Source organism: Panulirus ornatus, chromosome 41 (genome assembly GCF_036320965.1).
Source record: "Panulirus ornatus isolate Po-2019 chromosome 41, ASM3632096v1, whole genome shotgun sequence".
Classification (NCBI taxonomy): domain Eukaryota; kingdom Metazoa; phylum Arthropoda; class Malacostraca; order Decapoda; family Palinuridae; genus Panulirus; species Panulirus ornatus.
Window position 1 is genome coordinate 18787085 of NC_092264.1, and position 22500 is coordinate 18809584.

Genomic DNA, 22500 nt, shown 5'->3' on the forward strand with positions numbered 1-22500 from the left:
ATCAGCTACACGGCAACAGTCGACCTGTCTTCAGCAACATGTCCGAGACTAGAAGTTCAGCTTGTTGTTGGAATCCTGTAGGGACCCGTCCAGCCGCGCTCTCTTCCGCGTCAACCTAGTGGCTGCGCTCCAGCCACCCGCTCCACCTACCCGCTCCAGCCACCCGCTCCACCTACCCGCTCCAGCCACCCGCTCCAGCCACCCGCTCCAGCCACCTGCTCCAACCACCCGCTCCAGCCACCCGCTCCACCTACCCGCTCCACCCACCCGCTCCACCTAACCCCAGCTATGTGCCCTTCATCCACACCGTCGCCGTCTATTTAGTAAAAATAAAGTTTATTGATTAGTTGATTGATTTCCGTCAGGATTTTCTATTTCTATTGGTAACCACCGTATTGGTAACCACCGTATTGGTAACCACCGTACTGGTAACCACCGTACTGGTAACCACGGTATTGGTAACCACCGTATTGGTAACCACGGTATAGGGAGGGAGGAGCGAGGATCTCCCTCGGGGCAGCTCTGGGCGCTACTAAGGCCTGATTCACACTAGCGGTTTGACCCGCGGCGGATCCGCGGCGGTTCCAACCGCTAATGTGAACGGAGGAAGCAGTTTCACCAGGCGGGAGCCGCGACACTGATCAGCTGGGCAGGAGTCCTGCCACTGTATAGTATCAACATGGACGTAGAGGAGGCAGCATGTCTCTGGCTCTTGCATAGGTGCAATTGACGGGAAACATGTTAGACTAATCCAACCTTCAGGCACAGGCTCCATGTATTATAATTACAAGAAGTTCTCCACTGTCTTGCTGGCTATGTGTGATACAAATTATTCATTTACAGATACCAGATACAGATGCCCAGATACCAATAAAAAATAAATAAAAGTCAACTTGCACTTCCGTAGGTGTTGCCATACATCAGGATCATACTGCACGTGGATATCTGTGCTGGTTGTCATGACAACAGACCAGCGTTCTTCTGATTGGCTAGAAGCACGGGGTAAGCTAGCCAATGGAAAGCCATTCTGGCCTTCAAACCGCCTTGAAACCGCCAAGTGTGTACGCTCCCATTGGAACACATGTAAATCGACCCGCCGCGGATCCGCAGCGGGTGACTATAGATCTCGACCCGCCGCGGTTCCGCCGCGGGACGCGGTTGTGTGTGAACAGCTCCATTGACTTACATAGAAATATACCCGCCGCGGTTCGAACCGCGGCGGGTCAAACCGCTAGTGTGAACAGGCCCTAAGGGAGGCCGTTGTATGTAGGCTTACACTGAGGCCGCTACGGGCCTGCAACCTGAGGACACTAAACCTGAACTGATTAATGATTATGAAGATGAACCCAGATGACTCCTACCCAGCTCTTCCACTCAGGTTAGAGTGTAGAGTCCCCGAGCACACAGCTCACAGTCCCCGAGCACACAGCTCACAGTCCGCGGCCTCACAGCGGACAGTCCGCGGCCTCACAGCTCACAGTCCGCAGCCTCACAGTTAAGAGACCGAAAGTGAACTCAAGGGAAGTTTTCCCAGGGCACAATTGTCCCAAGGCAAACGAGCTGAACGACCCAATATTCAGGATTCATTGAGTCTTTTATTATCCTCAGGAGAAGAGATATTCCACACGACAATGACCTCTCTCAGCCAGAGCCCTGGAGAACGTAGAAACAAAGGAATCATAATAATGAAACAAATGTGTTCCATTATGAAGACGATGGACAAGACGTCACACACACACACACACACACACACACACACACACACACACACACACACACAGTGAAATGTGCTATGAATTACTGTTTATATTACGTCAGTAAAGGCTTATTCATAGCTGATCATGATGACTATCACGTTGCACAAGACATGTAAGTAACTTGTAACAGACACACAAACACGCCATCTGGAAGGTTTATCTATCGTGCGGAGGGAAACAATTATGTGAAATCTTGCATTGTGGATCGAGTTTTCGTGGCTGTAGCAGACCTTAAAGCTGACCTTCCCTCAGCACTGTATTATGTACTAATGTTGTGTACAACCCCGGCATCTTGCAGGAGAAAATGGTTTCCGTTTCTTTATTATTATCATTAGCATAATGTTAGCTATAAGTCCCGATATGATAATATCAGAATGTTCATGTGTGTTACCTATTTATGTTTACCTATTTGTGCGGCGTGGGAAGGGAGCTTTACACAGGTGGGGCCCCATATCGACCATTCTGTATTACCAGAGCACCTTTTACATATCTGTATGCTGTCTGTATTTACCACAATCTCGTTAGTTTATTTCAGTCTTCCTCCATTACTATATCATTAATTCTTTACAATTCCTTTAATGTTAGCTGAGACGACACGGCCAGCTGGGGCCATTCCATTAACGCTATATATATATATATATATATATATATATATATATATATATATATATATATATATATATATATATATTGGAAAGGATCACAATTTAGCGCGTGATCAAGTATATTCCTATGAGTCCACGAGGAGACGAAACACGATAAGTTCCCAAGAGCACTTTCATGTAGTAATCACATCATAAGGGAAGATACAAGAAAGAAATATAAGTCAATTGATATACAACGAAGAGACGTAGCTGGGATGCTAAGTGTCTTGAATCTACGAAGAATGTAGAAGACATCACCCAAGTTGTGGTGCTGACGCGTTCCATCAAACTTCGTCTGTCAAGCTTTTATTCTTTACACATTTGGTCACAAGTTGCCTTCAGTTCTTCCACAATGTGGTCGTGATCATAACCATCTGAGGAAAAGACTTCATTGTCGCGATATGAATAATATCTCGGAAAAAAGATATCCCAGAGTCTGAGGCGAAAATATATACTTTGTTAGGATGTTCAACGCGTTCACAAAACACATTCATTCTGTTATCATGATGTCTCTCGTGGTAGAAATCATAAAAGATTGGACAAATAGTAAATAGTCGGACCCTGAGCGAGCGGCATGTGATGAATTTGCCTTGGTCAACCTCTTGAAATTCAGTTATCAGTGTGAGAAGGAATACGATGTTCTCTGAGGTGAGTCCAGGTATGGAGAGTTCGTCATCAGAGTTGTTATATTGAAGTCATTTTCATCTTAGGGCTTGTCTGGGATACCTACACAGAGTAGGAATGATAATGTCGACTTCAGGATCATAAAACTTGCGAATAAAAAAGAAAAAGAACAGTTACGTATTCATGGAATGGTGACAAACTCGCCTCTGAAAGTTAGACAGATTGTAAGAGTCGAGGGAAAGCAGGAAGGAGACAGCTCCGGGCCAGCTCGACGAAGGAAACTGCCCCAGGATCTGTCTGCTGCAGGAAAGAACCCGGGATCTGCCTGCTGCAGGAGTGAGTCAGACTTCGAGTTACCATTATTCACGTCATATGTGTGTGAAACATTGTGTCCTGCTAAGATCTGTGTGTCATAGCTAGAGGTGATGGTAAAGAAAGAGAGAGAGAGAGAGAGAGAGAGAGAGAGAGAGAGAGAGAGAGAGAGAGAGAGAGAGAGAGAGAGAGAGAGAGAGAGAGAGAGAGAGACTGACGAGATAATCCACTGATTCAATTTGAGAAGTGACAGTAGTGGAGATAATCGAGTGAACTATTTTTCCCTGAAGTCTGTTGAGGTGATGGGGGAGGGGAAACCTACAGAGAGTGTGAGCAGTACAATGCTGCTGCACCCAGGGACCCACCCACCCCCTGTACACTCTGAGCAGCTGCATTGTACAGAGCTGCAACATGGACGGACCCATCCTCTGTACACCCTGAGCAGCTGCACTGGGCAGATATATCATGTTCGAGGTAAAACTACTTCCCAGTTCCTCTGTCATCCTTAGCACTAACTACTGTGATCAAGATTTTCTTTACAATTCCCAATGATTTGGACATCAATTTGCCATCATTGACGGTCATCGTCTGAAACTGCAAACAAAATTGCGCCATTGATGGTCTACTGAAGAATGAGTTGCCATCATTCACTCTCTGCGCTCAAAGTGGAAACTTTAAAAGGATTTGTTGTTGTTGATATAAGATGATAAATGTCATGAACTACACATGAACTACACATGAACTACACATGAACTACACACGTGGCTGTTGGAACTCACTTTTCATTCTCGTTGATAAGAAATGCACTTGACATAACAAGGGATAAATGATACACACAGAACCTCTTTTACATCATCTGGTTTTAAGTAACCTTACATCCATGTCTTCCTGATTCAACAGGTTAGGAATCCCTGTTGTCGTCTCTGATTAAGTTTTCTTATTCATTCTGATCAGATAACCGTAAAGTGCAGCACATGAGGTTATCATGTCTGTGTTTATCTTCTCTTATCTTGCGAGGAAAAAAATGAGTCACTTTTCCTGAAGAATCACATCATCTCTGCTTTCAGAGTAAGCTTAGTTTATTGTCTGGGATGAGACATTAGAGTCAGATGACAACATAACGTACAATGAGAACCCGGGGACATTTGCCCGAATAACTAGTTCTTTTGGTTTATTGTGCCCACAGCAGCAGCACCTTGGGTGGAGGAGGGTCGACCAGTTCTCCCTGGTGTTGTTGTGATATCTGTGAGCCAAGGCTGTGACCAAGACACCATCATGTAGCAGTTAGTGACCTCTGTTTACCTCTGTGATGTCGTCTGATACGAAGGATCGTCTGATAAGGGAAATGATCCTGTGTCCTTAAGCTCCTCGACGTCACGCTGACGCTGTCTTTTGTTTCCTACAAAACCTGAACACATCAGCATCCTTCCATTCTCCTTCTCTGTTCCCCCCTGCCCTTCCTCCTGCTCCCCGCTTCCTCTTCCCCTCCCCACGCACCCCCAACATTCCCCACAGCCAGAGGGAAGGTGGTGTATCCGCCGTGATCCAACACTGAGGAGCCTCACCATTAAATATACATCATTCAAAACTTCCATCCATAGATATCATGGCTTGTGAATACATTACACAAACACACACACGTACCCATTGTATCACCAGTTGCTTCCACAGTAGCCATACGCCGAGGCCTTACGGACAATACGCCCGTCTCTTACGCCTTTGTAAAAGGCATTAAAGTCGTATACGACTCAACGAGCTCAAAATGTATGCAAGTTTGCGTACACTGACGCTCACACACACACACACACACACACACACACACACACACACACACACACCAACACACACATCAAGAAATATCAGGAAGGCAACACTGAACTATGGGGAAAGGAGGAACTGGCTAGCAAACGCCATTATGAAGCGAAGGAAAACATTGTGTGAGAGGTAAAGCAAGAGCAGCTCCAGTACTCCTAACCCTAATCAACATCCTTCACCATAACCCTAGTCCCAGTCAACACCACTAACCCTACTCAGCACACCTGGCTTTAATCAATACCCCGAAGCCCTCATCAATATCTCTGGCCTGAAGTAATGTCCATAACACCAATCACTGTCCATTGCCCTAATCAATGTTCCATGCCTTAGCCAATATCCTCAGCACTAATAACAATCCTTGACCCTAATATCCCTAACCCTATCTCTGATTTCATCACACAACACAGTGAACGTACCTGGGTGCTACTGTGACATCTAACTTACCTCGGACACCCTCACGTTACACAAGTCGCCAAGTCTGCCTCAAGGAAACTGGGAGTCCTACTCAGCTGACGTAATTCTTCCCTTCTGAACAGTTTTCCCGTTTATACAAAGGACTGATACGTGCTTGTATGGAGTCCTACTCCACATTTTGGGAGGTTCCAGCTGTAATACTTAGTACATAAAGTTGACACTAAAGCAGATCATCTCATCACCTTTCAAGTTTATCCTCACAACTTGACCCACTTACCGCACGCTGTACTGATGGTCCATGTTCCATCTTCTGTGGCTATGAGTTTGGTTTTTGCTCCTGAGTGCTAGCTGCTTGTGTGCCCCCACTATCAGCTAGATCACGTATTTCTCGGCAAGATTCTGCGTCACATAATTATTGTGTGGACGTTGGTAAGTCAAGGGTGGGCCGTTTTGATATTTGTTTCTTTCCCTGCACTTCGGAGCTTTGGAACTCACCATTACCTCATGTCTTCTCTAACAACTATGCCCTGGACCTTTGCAAAAACCAAGTTTCATATTTCGTCTGGCTTTAGAACGATAGATTAAATTTACATTTATTATAACAAGATGTTTCCACAAAAATACGATGCAGAGCAAAGGTTAATAATGATACATATCTTCATTATACATAGCTGATTCGTGGGACAAACAATGGTCATCATCTTTTCAGGTACATCTTTTATTTACGCTTATGTATTACTACAGTTTACATATACACAGCAGCAGCGTCAGCAGGATGTGTTGGGGAGGTCAGTGTAGGCCTCAGTGTTATGATCACCCACCTGATGCTCCTGGTATGCTATAACAATGACCTACAGTCAGAAAAGAAACAAATGAAAATTGGGAATAGAATTATTCGACAAATATAGATAATCAGATTTACAAACTTCTTCTCTCGAAGCATTTTCCTATGACCAAAAACTGAAGTGTCAAAGATCAGCTGGACGAAGAACCATACAGGTAATAAGAACAAGAAAGAGAAACAAGAAAAACTAAGTATAGTTTCAGTCCTGCTTTATGATAAGATTGTCAATGATTTATTATTTACCAAATATCTAGTTATACAACGCTATACAATACTGACCTTAAATATAAGAATGTCTCTATAGGTAGAACAGCAATAAGCACATCTAGTATTAAATTATTCTATATTTCTCTCTGTAGGTAGACTAACTAATGCTCTAAATTAAACATCTATTTATAATTACTCGTCTCCTAATGATGACAGTCATGAACATCGTATACCGTATGGCTGGATACGTCATCAATCTTTGGGATATTGTCATAGTTTTGTTGATCTAATCCACTTCTTATCTACGATCATTTTGGCGCCAATTAATTTCATCTTCTACACTTTGTCTAGACGACTCTGAATCTGGTAGTGCAATTATTTCAGTTTACCTTCAGCATAGATTAATGATACCTTGGTCAATTCTACGTGGGTTTGTTGATATTTGCACGTATCATATATTGTTTATATTCATCACTGACACACAGGAGGGCAGGTAATATCTCTCTGAAGGAACATTTGACTCGCCACAGTTGATTCCATAAACTGTCTTAAAGCACATTTTCTAAAATCATTGATTAAGTGATTATTCACCAACGTACCAGTTGGTTTTAACCCCTTGATCATCCTCATGAAACTCAGTTAGTACTATTTAACCGTATATATAATGATTGAGTTCCTTATATAAGGTAATTCAACATCACGAGTGTAATAAGGAATAACATTAGTCTTGTTCTCGTATTCCGGGTGGGTTGCTGGCCATCATCACAGCCTGGTTATCAAACCAAAGTCTTCACCGAATATCAGGTATGCATACCACACCATACACATACACATCGTACCATACAACAACATTCATTGTACCAGAATATTTACTGTGCATGAATCATACAGTCTGTACCACAATGAACCATACAGTCCATACCACATGTCAGGCATACAGCATACAAGAATCCTTACTGTTTGTCAAACATGTAATATCAAATATGTTCTGATATGTTTTAAAAGGTACAGTCGAATACTCTATCATAGTTTTTTTGAGTTCTTACAAAAATCCAAGATATGGTAGTTCATTTTCCTGTTTCCTATGTCTGTAATGCTTTACATAACACCACTGTAGATGTTTGTTGTATTTTCTAATGTTAAGAGAAAGACTCATAGTGTATTATCATCCATTCTGGGAGAAAAGGAAAATAATTTTGATGAAAACGATGGAGGTTCACACTGCCTCATCTGCTGCTCATGTTCACCCTAAGTTGTCGACCTCCAACACTGACAACCCACACTCTCCAGGCCTGGTCATGCGTCAGTAATTATCTAAATGGCAATTCTACAGTTCTTCGTAAACCATTTACCTAACAAGGCTGCCAGACAGGATCTATATCTATTTCTATAAAGATATATTAGTAACGTACGTAAGCCAGTGGCTATGGAATAAGTAAGAGACCTATGACGTAGCGGAAGCTTATCTATATATACACACGCTAGAGACACAGCCGACCTCAGTCCTGCGACGGTCTTCGAGTCTCGTCTTGTAAGTCGTGGTGTGAAGGCTGCACATCCTGCACCGCCTGGGCAGGCTGCACATCCTGGGCAGGCTGCACATCCTGGGCAGGCTGCACATCCTGGGCAGGCTGCACATCCTGGGCAGGCTGTGCAGGATGTGGCTGATTCCTCTGAGTTTCCTCATCGGCTGATATCGTAAGTTGCATGACGCGAGGTTCAAGGTGGTCCAAGGGAGATTTTGTACTGTTGTTGAGGGACGCTGGGTTCCTACTGAGGGATGAGCTGGTTGCGGGGCCTTGAGAACCGTCCCTCAGACTGGTAGGGACGTCATCTCTGAGAATCTCAGTCATTCCTTGAGATTCGATGGCGTTGCTGCTGCCATCACCCTCCTGGGGTACCTCAAAGCCACTCATGTTGAATGTCACTGGGTGATGCTCTGGAGTCCTGGCAACACGCGAGAACTCGGCCGTCGCCTCCATTTCCCTTAAGATGTCGTCCAGAATGTCGATGAGTTTCTCGTTCTCTCTGATGCGTGACTTGTCCTTCTCCGTCAACCTGCGCCTGGAGTTCGATCGCCCGGTACCAGATATGCTGATGACCTCTTGAGATGATGTGCTTGTGAACTCATCCTTCTCGTGCCCTTGGTCCACACTTCCTCTCTCCTCAAACACTTGTTGCTCACTGTTGGCTCCATCTTTCTCCTCTGCGGAGGAAACTTCGCCTTCGTCAGTGCCTCTGTCATAGAAGCTGAAATCCCTCTTAAGATTTCTCAAGGAATCTTTGATCGCCTCGGCGTTAAACGTGCGCGACCTGCGCGAGTCATCCTCACGCCTGGCGTCTGGCAGACTCCTTGTGGTGTCTATAGTTTGATGGTTGATGGAGGAAGAATTAAAACGTCCCTCAGGTGTGTTCTGTGTCTCTCTTGCGTCAGGGGCATTATTTCTTCGGGTTTCTCTCGCCGTTATGTCTACTCTAGAGTCAAAAGTCTGAAGTCCCTCGAATGCCGTGGTGGACGAACCTTCTGATAGTGACCTACGACCGTTGATTTGCCCCTCACGATCATTCGTTCTTGTCATACGGGATTCAGAGATCTGGTCCGTTGTAGGCATGACCGTAACTCTCGAGTGATCAGTAGCGTATGTGGACTCTACAGTGGGCTCTGGATACGAGGCGGACGTGCCGTCCATCGCAGCATATTCAGAGAAATAAGCGGAGTTGACGTCGGGTCCATAATCATAATTCTGAATATAATCAGTAAATAACGGATCATCAGGAGTGATAAGTATATCATAATATTCTTCAGGAAGTTCCTCAAGATCACTTTCTTCTAAAGACTTGTCTAAAACTTCTGGTTCGACAGTTTCTTCTACAGGCGCTACATCAGCATGTCCTGGAGGAGTTCTGGGAGGCGGTAACGGCCCGGGGCTTTGCAGCAGCGTCTTCCCTCGACTGTCTTCATCTCCTTCGTTGACGACCTCATCCTGTCCCTCACCATCCTCGGCTTCCGCTGCCTGGACCGGGTGAGGCTTGAACCGCGTGGCGGCGCCGAAGATTCTGTTGTCTACCTCCTCCGTCAGGATCTCCTGCAGTTGTGAGTGGTACTGGTTTTGCCAGCCTGCCTGTGAAGTTCCTCCAGCCGCAATCGCCGCAGCCAGGTCGTAGGGTTCAGGCCTGGAAAGTAGAAAAAAAAAAAAAAAATTTATGTCAAAACCATATACATCATCAACCATTTCCTGTCGTGTCATCTTAGGTCACAAAACGTATCATTTATCTCAGCTACGACCGTCAACACAACATTGACCCATTACTTTCCACTTCTGCATCACAGTGAGAATGTTCACAGTATATCACAGCTTCCTCATGACGATGGACAACTGTAAAACGATGCAACGGTACATGTGTGGTTGTGTTATGCTTGATCACGTCAGACGATAGTGTCCTCCAGTCACCTCGGTCAGACGTCAGTGTTTGATACTCACATTTGTCGTCAATGTCTGAAGGCATTTGAGACCCTCAGGGACGAAGCTCGTCCATCCACGACACACACCGCCAGCTGGAACTTTGTGTTTACCGCCATAACGGGGAGAGGCTGAACCATGTTGTTGTCAAATGCTCCGGGTTTCCGCCAACCACGGAACCCTGTCTGTCTTGCAGTTCGATCTCTCGCGTTGGCTGAAGCCACTATGCCCGGGTTAGTTAGTGGCACTGAGGGATCTTAACGGGATCTATTTATAATTCGTCTTGCTGGATTAAGCCACATTCATCCATCCTACTCTGACTTGGGGTTGGTTAAGTTGGGTTAACTCTTAATCAAAAATGAATCATAAAGGATTTTACAGTAATAAGATCCACATCAAACCGTTCTTGATTATCGTAACCGAGATCAGGAAGCCTAGATAAGACCAGTTAGGTCACCAAAAAAAATTGTAAGTTGAGGTTAGGTTCCAGACAATGGTGATTCATTTGTTTCAGCTGCAGAGGCGGGGGAGGTGGCTGCTGTGGCTGGCGTTTATATAAACTACCGTAGGTGGGACGTTATCAGTCAAGCAATATTTACTGAAAACAAACTATAAATGCGGCAATAATGCTGGAAGGTTGTACCGTCACCGTCAGCAGTGTACCGTCACCACCAGCAGTGCACCGTCACCGTCAGCAGTGTAGCGTCACCACCAGCAGTGTACCGTCACCGTCAGCAGTGTAGCGTCACCACCAGCAGTGTACCGTCACCGTCAGCAGTGTACCGTCACCGTCAGCAGTGTACCGTCACCACCAGCAGTGTAGCGTCACCGTCAGCAGTGTAGCGTCACCGTCAGCAGTGTACCGTCACCACCAGCAGTGTACCGTCACCGTCAGCAGTGTAGCGTCACCACCAGCAGTGTACCGTCACCGTCAGCAGTGTACCGTCACCGTCAGCAGTGTACCGTCACCACCAGCAGTGTAGCGTCACCGTCAGCAGTGTACCGTCACCGTCAGCAGTGTAGCGTCACCGTCAGCAGTGTAGCGTCACCGTCACAGTGTACCGTCACCGTCAGCAGTGTACCGTCACCACCAGCAGTGTAGCGTCACCGTCAGCAGTGTAGCGTCACCGTCAGCAGTGTAGCGTCACCGTCAGCAGTGTACCGTCACCGTCAGCAGTGTAACAAGACTCACATATCGTCAGGGCTGAAGACCTTCTCCTGGAGCTTCTGTATGTCGTGCCTCACGTCTGCGATCATCAGGTTCAGGAAGTCGAAGGAGCCGGGTCTCCCTTGGTCCCTGGCGGACCGGCCACTCCCGGCAGCCCTCGCGGACCAGGCTTACCCGTTGCTCCTGGCGAGCCCTGTAGGATGCCACGGGATATAGTGAAGGATGTAGATGATTTATATGGAACTATACATATTAACTGCTTACTGATCATGAATTTATATGGTCTTATGTTATTCACAGGATCAAGACTGAAGCAATGCTCGTTTGTCAACTTAAGTACCATAATTGGTTGTTTTGTGAAGCGATCTAGCAATGGCTAGATACTTTTTACCTCTTCTAGTCCTTATGTTATGATGGGAAACTACTGGCTGGAGACTGTTAGGCCATTATGGTATCTCACTGTCCAGTAGTTTGGTGATTCACGATGATGATCCACTCAGCAACAAACAAGGTGATCAAGGTGACCATATAAAGGAAATGTAAATACGCGACCTCTACACACAACCACAAAATTCTACAGGGAGAGGGAGCTACACTCGTGTTGTTTCATCTCTTAACCTGGTATATGTGTGCCAGGTCTTTCCTCTTATGTGTACAAACACACACACACACACACACACACACACACACACACACACCAGCCTAGACCAGGTAACCAGTTACTGACCAGCCCCGAGGCAAAGATGAACAGCCGAGTTGGCCGTGAGCTAACAGCCGAGTCCAGGAATCGAACCCGGATGGGCCTATGCGTTAAGGCATGGTCAGTGATGCTAACCACAACACGACGGAATCCTGTATTTGTTTTCGTGTAGATGTATGTGTAAGCATTTGTTTTTGTGAGTGTTCGTCTTTGTGTTTGTGCGTGTTTGTCTTTGTGTTTCTGTGTGTGTGTTACATGTCTTTTCTCTATATTTTCATGCTTTTACATAAAGAGTCGTATATGTGCGTCTGTCGCTCCGTCTGCCTGTATGTATGCTTGTTATTATCATAAAGTTTACTAAGGTTATATATAAGAGAGGCCAGGTAGTGACCTCCCTGTCTGCTAACGTAATCACGTAAACCATCTGGCTTACATAAGTGTTAACATGACCTCTGAGATATGCAGCTGTATGTGGTAATGTGATATCTGGGGTGAGGGAAGGGAGTTCCCTACATCCTTGTGGTTAAGGAGCGGTGGCGTTCCTTGTAAGGATATGATGACGGGAATAAGAAAGATGTTCCTCACACACAGAGGGAGAAGACGCAGGGAGATGCTCCCTGTTTATCCATAGGGAAGGGTAATAAGAGATGTCATCCCTAGGTATAAAGAGTTGAAGGATTGAGGAGAGGTGAGAGGGAGACGGGTGTTCCCTACTGAGACAGGGAGGGAGTCTTCCTCCCCTCCGTGCTCTGGCCTGGGTAAGACGGGGGAGAAGTGCTGACATGTTGACAGTCATTACCTCAGATGTAGCAGGATAAACATCCTAAGAAAACACTACACCCTAACGCCTACTACACCTGAGTCAACTTCATACAACACGTGAGAGATGATAACACTTTCAGAACACTGTGTACCCTGGTGGTGGTGCACCATGACCTCTGAAAATGGATCTGACTTTGGGCTACACACAGTGGGAGATCCCGTCCACTAGAGGACTATACTACACCCTGCTGGCCACACCTTACGTCACACAGAACAGTATATTCTGAATGGAAGGAACAATATGCTATACACCCTGGGGTCACATGTATACCCTGAAGGTCACATCATGACCCACTCCACCCTGGGAGAAACAGCACGACCCAGTACACTCACCACGGCACCTCGACGACACCTGCAGAACCTCCGTCGTCCTTGGCCCTTGAAGACGACCCAGGAGTCGAGGGGGAAGTCGTCCCTGGTGAGGGGGTCGTCCGCGGGCAGGCGTGGGGCCGCGGTGGTCGTCACCGTAGGTGGGCTCCACGTCGGGCCCACAGGTCCCCTCTCTCCTGGGGGACCAGGCGACCCAGGGGGACCTGCAGAGAACAGTCGACCCCTGAGAACGTGTTCCACCCGGCGGGTCACCTCACTTCACCAGCTGCTGAGGGCTCGTGTTCACAACCTCTCCCCCTCCTGTATGTACCATCTTCACAACACGTTTACCACCAGAGGCTGTAAAATCCGCCTATCCATTTGTTTTCTTCTGTCATTCATTCATCCCTGTCCCTATGTGCGTTACGCACTCACACACACACACACACACACACACACACACACACACACACACAAGACTAGTGTATGTGAATAAGAAATAATGTTGCTGATGGGTAACTGTGCGAATTTTTAACGGGGCTTCCTTCATTGAAACTTCGTTAGAAGATTCCTGTCACTTTTGTACTGAAACTAAAGATAAAGATGAGTACATGCATTACCCCGGGTCAAACTCGACTAGAATTATAATGTGAAAAAAGAAATCAGGTAAGGAGACTGTGCAGTTGTGGCTAGGTCTTGTAGATGGAGGTTGGGTGAAGGGAAGATTGATGGCTTTCATTGGAAGGAAAAAAGATTAGATAATCACATTGTGACGCTATATGAATGACTTGTTAATGACCTTCGATGAGGTCTGTGTGTGACCTCTGCATGACCTTTCAGTGACCCCAGGATAACCTGTGTGGCCTTTACATGGCCTTTGAGTGGCTCCTGTGTGACCTCTGAATATACTATGAATTAACTCTATATGGAAGACCTATAGATGACCTCTGGATGACCTCTGACTGGTCTTCAATCCCGTGATTCACATTCACTTGACCTATGATGACTTTTCTATGGAAAATTCCTAAACTCTGAATATCCTTTTGCTGACCTGACCTGTAATTGGAATTGATGTTTCATGTGACTTACGTCTGTATGACGTATGATGGACCCGTGGACGAACTGGGCGAATTAATGATTACCATACGTACCGTGCACGAAAGATGATTGGCCTCTTATAACTTGTCTTGACCTTGCTATGACCTCTGGTGAGCTTTAGTGATATGTAATGAGCTGCGTGAGCACCTGGCGTTGGAGAGAGGGATGTACTTATTACATATATGACCTTTGATGACCTATGATGACATGTGATGCCTGTCCTTGACATAAAAAACTAAGGGTGACAAAGTCACGATTAGAAACCAGAATGACCCATGTTGACCTTATCTAGGACGCATCGGGGTCCTGCTCCACCAAGAGGACACTTGCTGACCTTACCTAGCAAATTTCCCGGTCCTTCTTCAACAGAACAGGGGAACCAAAATGACCCCTGCTGACCTTATCTGGGGGATCCTGATCCCCTAAGGGGATGTGGGGACCTACGCAGTCCTTACCTGGGAAACCTCGGGGGCCTGCCCCACCGGGGGGACCTGGGGGTCCCTCAGGGCCTGGTAGTCCCGCGGCGAAGCTGTAGAGTCGTACCGCTGTGCTGAGGGCCACGACCTGCAGGAGGCAGGTGAAGGTGGTCACGTCGAGAGGTACTGGCAGTAGAGGAGCAGGTAGAGGGAAGGATGAGGCTGGGAGGAGAAAGAGAGAGACAAAGAGAAAGTATTTACTGAAGAACGAAAGAGACTGACGGACGTACAGGTAGGTAGAGACAAACTATCATCAGTTACAAGACATTTAGAAAAATGTGGTGAAAAACTTTCATAAAAAAATAAATGATGAAATCCAAAGACCAAAAGAAATGTCACAAACAAACAAAAAACTAACAGCTGCCTTAATACAGGAAAATCACGCCAACTATCAACCATCACTAAAGTCTAGAATGATTCTATATACAATCTGTACTTGATTTCAGCAACATCTTGTGATCAGGTCAAGGCTAGTATACAGTCAATATAATGGCACGACCTTTAACCTGACTCGTAAGGGTCAAGTTGAAGGTCACGGCATCACATCCAAGGGTAACATCGTCGTGCTGAGGGTGCGTAAGGTCATGGTCCAGGGTCGTATGGCCGTGCTCCGGGGGCCGTGGCTTCCTGATGTAGGAGTTCAAAATATTTCCTCAGCGGAGCAAAAACTGAAGTCCAGCAAGATATATGCTGACATCCCTGACCGGATCTGAGGCAGTGAATTATGGAGAGAGAGAGAGAGAGAGAGAGAGAGAGAGAGAGAGAGAGAGAGAGAGAGAGAGAGAGAGAGAGAGAAAGACAGACAGACAGACAGAGAAAGGACGGAAAGGAATACACGAGAAAGCCATGCAACAGGAAATCTAATGTTCCAGGACGAGGTTATCTGCTGGAAGACAGTAACTGTATCCTATATTCTGAACCGAGATGGAGATAGGATGATAAAGGAGAGCGGAGGGAGTGAGATACATCTACAGTAGTAGTTAGGAAAATAAAGATTTGTAGAGGACTTACTGACCTATGACGAGTTTATATGGTCAACAATGCTTGATGTACAGTTCTGTTGTAGGTATCGGGGATCGGGATGGGACAGTAAGAAGGCTGGAAGGTTACGTAGGTACATGACAAATGGGACCTATAGCTTTAGGGGATCTTTACCTTACACCTTTTACACGATTTGTGCCAAAAGCTTCCTTCTGTTGTACGCAGCTTCCATAGCTGATTATAGCCTTAACAACGTCCGGTGTCAGCTAAAGCTCAGCATGACGTGATCAGCGTTTGTAACGCAGCTAAACTTCCATTATCAACAGCTATCACTTGTGTGTCGCCTCAATTCCGTTACTGAAAGTCTAATAATAGTATTGTACGGACGGAGTCTGAGGTCTTCGCACCCTTGGCTCAACGGTGCGACCTTTAGCCTCGACGGCATGACCCTTGGGTATCATAGGCTGGCCTTAGACCTGACTTCTGAAAGGCCTCGCAGCTCATACCCAAGGGTCGCTACACTATGCTCAAGGGCCGCACCTTCGTGATGGAAAGGTTGAAGACCTCAGTCACTGACCTTCTCCTCCAGGCTCTTGATCTTGTCGGACATCTGGCCAACGCTGGAGCAAGAGGCCGAGCATTGTTGACTCCTCTCGTTCTCGGTGACGTGGGCCGAGTTGGGCGACACCGGGGTGCGCATCTGGCTGGGAGACGGGACGGCCCCGCCCTCACTCTCCAGTTCACAGGTGCTGTTGTCTCCCCGCAGACGGTATCCTGAGGGAGAGCAGAGTTCTGGACGCTGGTTCCTGTCCTCACACTATCTTCTCCTGGTGTCAGCCAGTTCATCAACAAGACAGTACTAAAGGAATGACTTGAAACCAGTCACATACTTTGAGAAAGCCAAAAGTTACTTATTTTATATCTATATACAACCAGTCTGTTTCTATGGTTTCCATATGGACGGAAGCTATCAGGGTCTACCCTATACACACTCACCTGGGCGGCAGGTGCACCGGAAGGACCCGGGTTCGTTGATGCATTCGTGGTCACACCCGCCGTTCTGGCCCACACACTCGTCGATGTCTGCCATCGAGACACAAGACGTGGTGGAGGCACGCGGCAGGAGAGGCAGCAGAAGGAGGCACATCGGGAGGACACACGGCGGGAGGGACATTGGTAGGAGAGAGAGTGAATGGCATTAATAAGAGTGGCAGGTGGGGCTAAGGAGGCCGAGGCAGTGCTAGGCTAACCTGTGTGTGAGGGACGGTCATGAGGGGAAGACGCAGGAAGAGAAGTGAAGACAGATGCAAGAGAAGAGGAGAGAAGAGACACGGGCAAGTCAGTAGCAAGACGTGACTCATTCATCTTATGGATATGTAATTACATCTATCAAGCCACTCTTAGTTACAATCATATTAATGTAATTAGCTTTATAACATGCTAAAACTTCACCTCTCTCTCTCTCTCTCTCTCTCTCTCTCTCTCTCTCTCTCTCTCTCTCTCTCTCTCTCTACTCACCCAGGCAGACAGGTTTGAGTCCCCGCTTGTGGTTCTCAGGGCTGAACCTGTAGCCGGAGAAGCAGGTACAGATGACCCTCCCGAAGTACACCGAACACTTCTGCTCGCAGAAGTTCTGGGAGCAGGGGTCGACCGAGTCTGGCAGGCACCTGTAGGAGGGACGTAGGTGAGGTAGGAGACACAGGTATTGACGAAGGGCTACTGCTGGTGGTAGTGGATAGGTGTGATGGTAGTGGTGGTGGTGGCTGGGGCAGGGACGCTTCAGCAATGATAATGAGGGAGATGATGAGTGTTGAAGACGAGGAAATGGAGATGACGACTTGCTCTTGTTTGCTAATCCCCACAGGTCGACCTGTGTTGCCACCTGACAGCCGCTCCACAGGTCGACCTGTGTTGCCACCTGACAGCCGCTCCACAGGTCGACCTGTGTTGCCACCTGACAGCCGCTCCACAGGTCGACCTGTGTTGCCACCTGTCAGCAGCAAGTGCCTTGAGTGATGACATGACAGGAAAAAAACAGCTGATGACCACCTGTCAGGCAAAGGCACCGGAATGATGGATACCAGTGACCTCATGAGGCAGCTGCGGTGGTCAGCTGTTAGGACGGTGATCAACATCAGGTGAGACAAAGGCAGCAGCAAGATTGCTCATTAAACGTTAGGGAAGGAACTCCCGCCAACAACAACAGCTAGGTAGGGAGAGAGAGAGAGGGGGAGGGCGGCCTCCTTTGAAAGAGAAATGATCAATTCCTATTCATACAAAAGGCTGTCAAAGAAAAATAATTAATTCCCTCTCGACGGTGCCAGGGCGGAAGAACTAATGAGAGGAGAGAGTTTCCCGTATCTCTCAAATGAGGTTATCCCCCCCCTCTCTCTCTCTCTCTCCCTCTCTCTCTCTCTCTGTCTTGAAAACCTTAGGCCTGAAGGTCGACTTCTGAAGTACACTGGTCCTTCTGCCGCTTGACGTACAACTTGGGGTCCCCTCTTTCGTTTTAGGTCTACTGGACCTTGTCTTGCTTAACAGTCTAACCCCACACACTACAACCTCCATATATCTCACACCACACTATAACCCCAACTCAATCTCACAACAAGAGCTCCTCAGAACATCAAATGGTATAGTACAAGCAGCCAGTGAGGCTTGTAGAATGGTGTATGCTGTTGACTCACAAACCTTGTGAGATATTCATTGTGTACAGACCTGTGTGTGTGTGTTACCTAATGCTTCCTTAATTAAAGTAATGAAGGAGGAACAGTGTTTAGGAGAGTTCCTACATTAGCGACGTACTCGCTGAAGAGACATCGAGGTCGACCTTGGTACATGTGAGTACGTGGCAAGGACAGATAATAGGAGACCTGATGGTCCCTGATGAGGTTACTTACCATCATAATCTTATTTGTGGGAGCAACAGCATAGTAATTCACAAGGCACCTCCCCTCTTACCCATCCACCCAACCACGAAAAAAAATCTGGAAAGGAACGCCATGTACTATGGAGAATGTATACTACTTTGGAGATCCTGTAGGAACGTGTGGTCTCTGAGAGAGAGAGAGAGAGAGAGAGAGAGAGAGAGAGAGAGAGAGAGAGAGAGAGAGAGAGAAATAAGACCATTGTATATCATGTGACGATGATCACTTATCATCCTTCATCTGAAGTCAGTGTTCTACAGTCTGAAGCTGAAACACCAGTGTGGACGCTGCTATGACATGTTCCATTCTCACTTTGATTCCATTATATTTAGTTATTGAATCTGTTTCTAAGTGAAGTAATTTTCATATCATGTCGAAAATTTCTAATATATTGGAAGGTGTTATGATCATCTGAGGAGATAATGTTAGAGCTTAGGTTCTTCCCTCAAAAGGCCTATATTTAAGTGACAAAATTAGTTTTGTTACTCCTTTTTGAATTCGTTCTAGTTTTCCTTCATCTTTCATCAAGCATGGTGACCAGAAGTAAACATAGTAAGCTTGATATCGACCAACCAGGGGAGAGAGAGGTGACCTGGTCAGGTAAATGACTCAGGAAAGTATTAGAATGAGTGAGGCAAATATTGAAAGAAATATCTGGTATAAAAATTTTTTCCAGGAATGGAAATATTTCTGGGAAATACGCAAATGAAGGAAAGACTAGAATGCAGGAGGCACCTGGGCAAGTCGAGTGTTAAGACTGGGAAAGTACCATGGAAGTACCTGGGTGATAGGAACTATGGCAGGAGCTGGGTAAGGAAAGTACTAGTACTAGGGCAATACTTGGGTAGCAGACCTACCTTCCAGCGACGAAATTGTACCCTTGGCAGCAGTGACGTCTGAAGCAGTCGACCCACTGTTCCCTCACCTGGCACTTGTACCGTGTGGTGATGACGTTGGCGCTCGGGCACTCCAGCGTGTCTGACCTGCAGGTGGGAAAATAACCTGTCACTCAGAGGACCTGGAGAGCAGACCTGAAGGACCTGGGGAGATCACTCCCATCCGGAAGGACCTGAGAAGGTCGCACATCATGGAACAATTAATATTATACCGATGACACCGAGTGAAGTCTTCCCAACAGAGAAAGTGACAGAAAATGGAACAAACGTCAGAGTTGTAGCAGCCATCACGAACGAGGAACCACAACTCCTGAAGGTGGCACTACCGAGGCAGGTGATGAGTGGTGTCATGATGAAAACTTTCACAAGAAAGAAATCTAGTAAAGTTGCGTTGTTAGGCCACCAACTAAACCAACAGTGATAAAACGTGTTTGAAAGAAACACAAGCAAAACCGGGAGAATGAAACGACCCATCAACAAAGGTTTAGAAAACTGGGACATTACAACCAAGAGAAGAAAGGTACATGATGATCAACGTGTGGCAACATATTGATGACATAAGAGACATCGAGAACTTGAAGCATCTCATCAAGGAAGAAACAGAGTTATAATTCTGCACAAATACCAGGAAATATACCACGATGATCATCATCATCACCAAACATACCAGGGAATATACCACGAAGATCATCATCAACACCAAACATACCAGGGAATATACCACGAAGATCATCATCAACACCAAACATACCAGGGAATATACCACGATCATCATCATCAACACCAAACATACCAGGGAATATACCACGATGACCATCACCAAACATACCAGATCTGAGCAAAACAATAGATGTCTAAACTGTTGTATGATGACCTAGCGAGAGACTCGCCACTCTGTGATGACCTACCTGGTGACAGCCTCCAGGTCATCGAGGAAGAACCCTCCACTGTGGCCATACCCGGTGGGAGGTAAGGGCATGGGCGTAGACGACTCCCTGAGGACGTAGCTGAGGCCGTCCACCGCCTCCTCCTCCCCCTTCTCCTCCTCCTCCCGCAAGTGGAGGCGGGAGAGGCGATGGGCGGCCTCCTGATGGGAGAGTGGCCGAGGGGCGCCTGGGTTCAGGAGTACGGAGGTGGCGTCGACGGTGGCAATCCACCACACCGACACAAGTGCCAGGCTCCACAACATCCTCCTGAAGGTGGCGCTGTCGCTGCAAAGACCAGGATAATGAGAAGCGATGAGAACACGTAAGAGGGAAACGGTAGTGTGGTGAGGGATGAACAACATAGTACTCACACACCAAGTCTTGTTTGGGTTAGTGGGATATTGGAGAATGGCGAGGCTGGACCAGTAGGAACACGGATGTCATAAAGTGTGGTGCTCCAGATGCCACTGGATGAGGATGGCTGTGTGTACACACAACACTGGTCGGGTACAGACCTTGTAATGTGTCCTCACCTTAGTGATGGAACTGTAGGAACAACACACTAATTTGACTTTCTTATCCCTCGACTACTCTGCCTATTGTAGCAGCTATACACATGCCTTCTTACAAGTGATGATGAATGAGCTGCAGTAAGACCTAAGATGACAGTGAAAGGAAGTATGTGCGTTCAGTCTCAGGTCTGCCTGAAGGTCAGGACCCGAACATCTACAAACATGCAGGCGGAGTCCGGTAACACTTTGACAAACACAGACGGTCACGCAACCCCAGGGAGGTGAGGGTGACACAGTAGCAGAGAAGAAAAATGATATTACCAGTCGCTTTTTTGGAGAGGAAAGTGACACTTGAGTAGTGTGTCACGTATCATGCAAGTCTGACATCCAGCGTGAGGAGGCGTGCTGGCGTTACCCTGGTCACCATTCCAGAGGGTCGTGCAGCGCATGGCTCTGCAACCACAAAGAAACGGAGAGACACATGGGAGGGAGTCAGGGGAAGAGAAGATCAAAGAGAGAAACAGGATAAGGTGAGGCTAGCATGTGGACTGTCAACTGTGTGATCTGTAGTAACCTAAGCGTCCACTGATTGGTCTACTCATCATCCAATCAAGGTTCCAGATCAACACCATGAGTCAGGACATATATACCAGTACATACACAGGACACAGTACCCAGCAGTAGGTACAAAGGACACAGTACCCAGCAGTAGGTACATAGGACACAGTACCCAGCAGTAGGTACACAGGACACAGTACCCAGCAGTAGGTACACAGGACACAGAACCTAGCAGTAGGTACACAGGACACAGTACCCAGCAGTAGGTACATAGGACACAGTACCTAGCAGTAGGTACACAGGACACAGTACCCAGCAGTAGGTACTAAGGACACAGTACCCAGTAGTAAGTACACAAGACACAGTACCCAGCAGTAGGTACTAAGGACACAGTACCCAGTAGTAAGTACACAAGACACAGTACCCAGCAGTAGGTACACAGGACACAGTACCCAGCAGTAGGTACACAGGACACAGTGTTGTTTCTAAAAAAAATTTATAATCAATCATTATATATGTTGTGGTTCACTTCATTTGCTTTCAGTGGCATCATATGCTGTTATTCACGTCATTTTTATCCTTTTCTAAGTTCACACATGTTGTATCCTAATATTAGCCGCCCGTATGGACGTGACCAATACATCTTGTCCTTTAACCCTTATACTCTGACTTATACATTCAGTCCTACAATTCATAAATATGTTGCTGTAACTCATGTATATGCTCTTGTAACTTATATACGTCACCCTATAACTTATAGATTTCTTCCTTTCACCCATTTAGCTCACCCTGTAACATCTAGATCTAGTCTTGAGCCTCATATGTCTCACCCTGTAACTCCAAGATCTCTTCCTGCCAATGGCTTACATTACGAGTGAACTCATACATCTTGCCATGTAGATCATGCATCTTCCCTTCACCTCAGATGCCTTGCGTCTGCCCCAGACATCTTGCTCTGAACTTCTTGTATCTCATCTATCATAGACTGGTCTTGCCCTCCTGCTTGAACAGTGTTCCACCTTTAACCTGTAATTCTGGTCGTACTGACC

The 22500-nt window shown here is 46.6% G+C and overlaps 1 protein-coding gene across 1 annotated transcript in view; it reads right to left on the reverse strand.

The window, feature by feature from the left end:
* Positions 1 to 6268: 6268 nt before the first annotated feature.
* LOC139761738 (uncharacterized) overlaps positions 6269 to 22500 on the reverse strand; it is a 20823-nt gene continuing 4591 nt past the window's right edge. Inside the window, 10 exon segments of the mRNA XM_071686143.1 lie at positions 6269 to 9791; positions 11271 to 11364; positions 11367 to 11439; positions 13102 to 13301; positions 14631 to 14739; positions 16210 to 16406; positions 16629 to 16715; positions 17151 to 17299; positions 19417 to 19542; positions 20364 to 20666. Of these exon segments, the coding sequence (XP_071542244.1) occupies positions 8117 to 9791; positions 11271 to 11364; positions 11367 to 11439; positions 13102 to 13301; positions 14631 to 14739; positions 16210 to 16406; positions 16629 to 16715; positions 17151 to 17299; positions 19417 to 19542; positions 20364 to 20666 (3013 nt within the window). The 3' untranslated portion in view covers positions 6269 to 8116.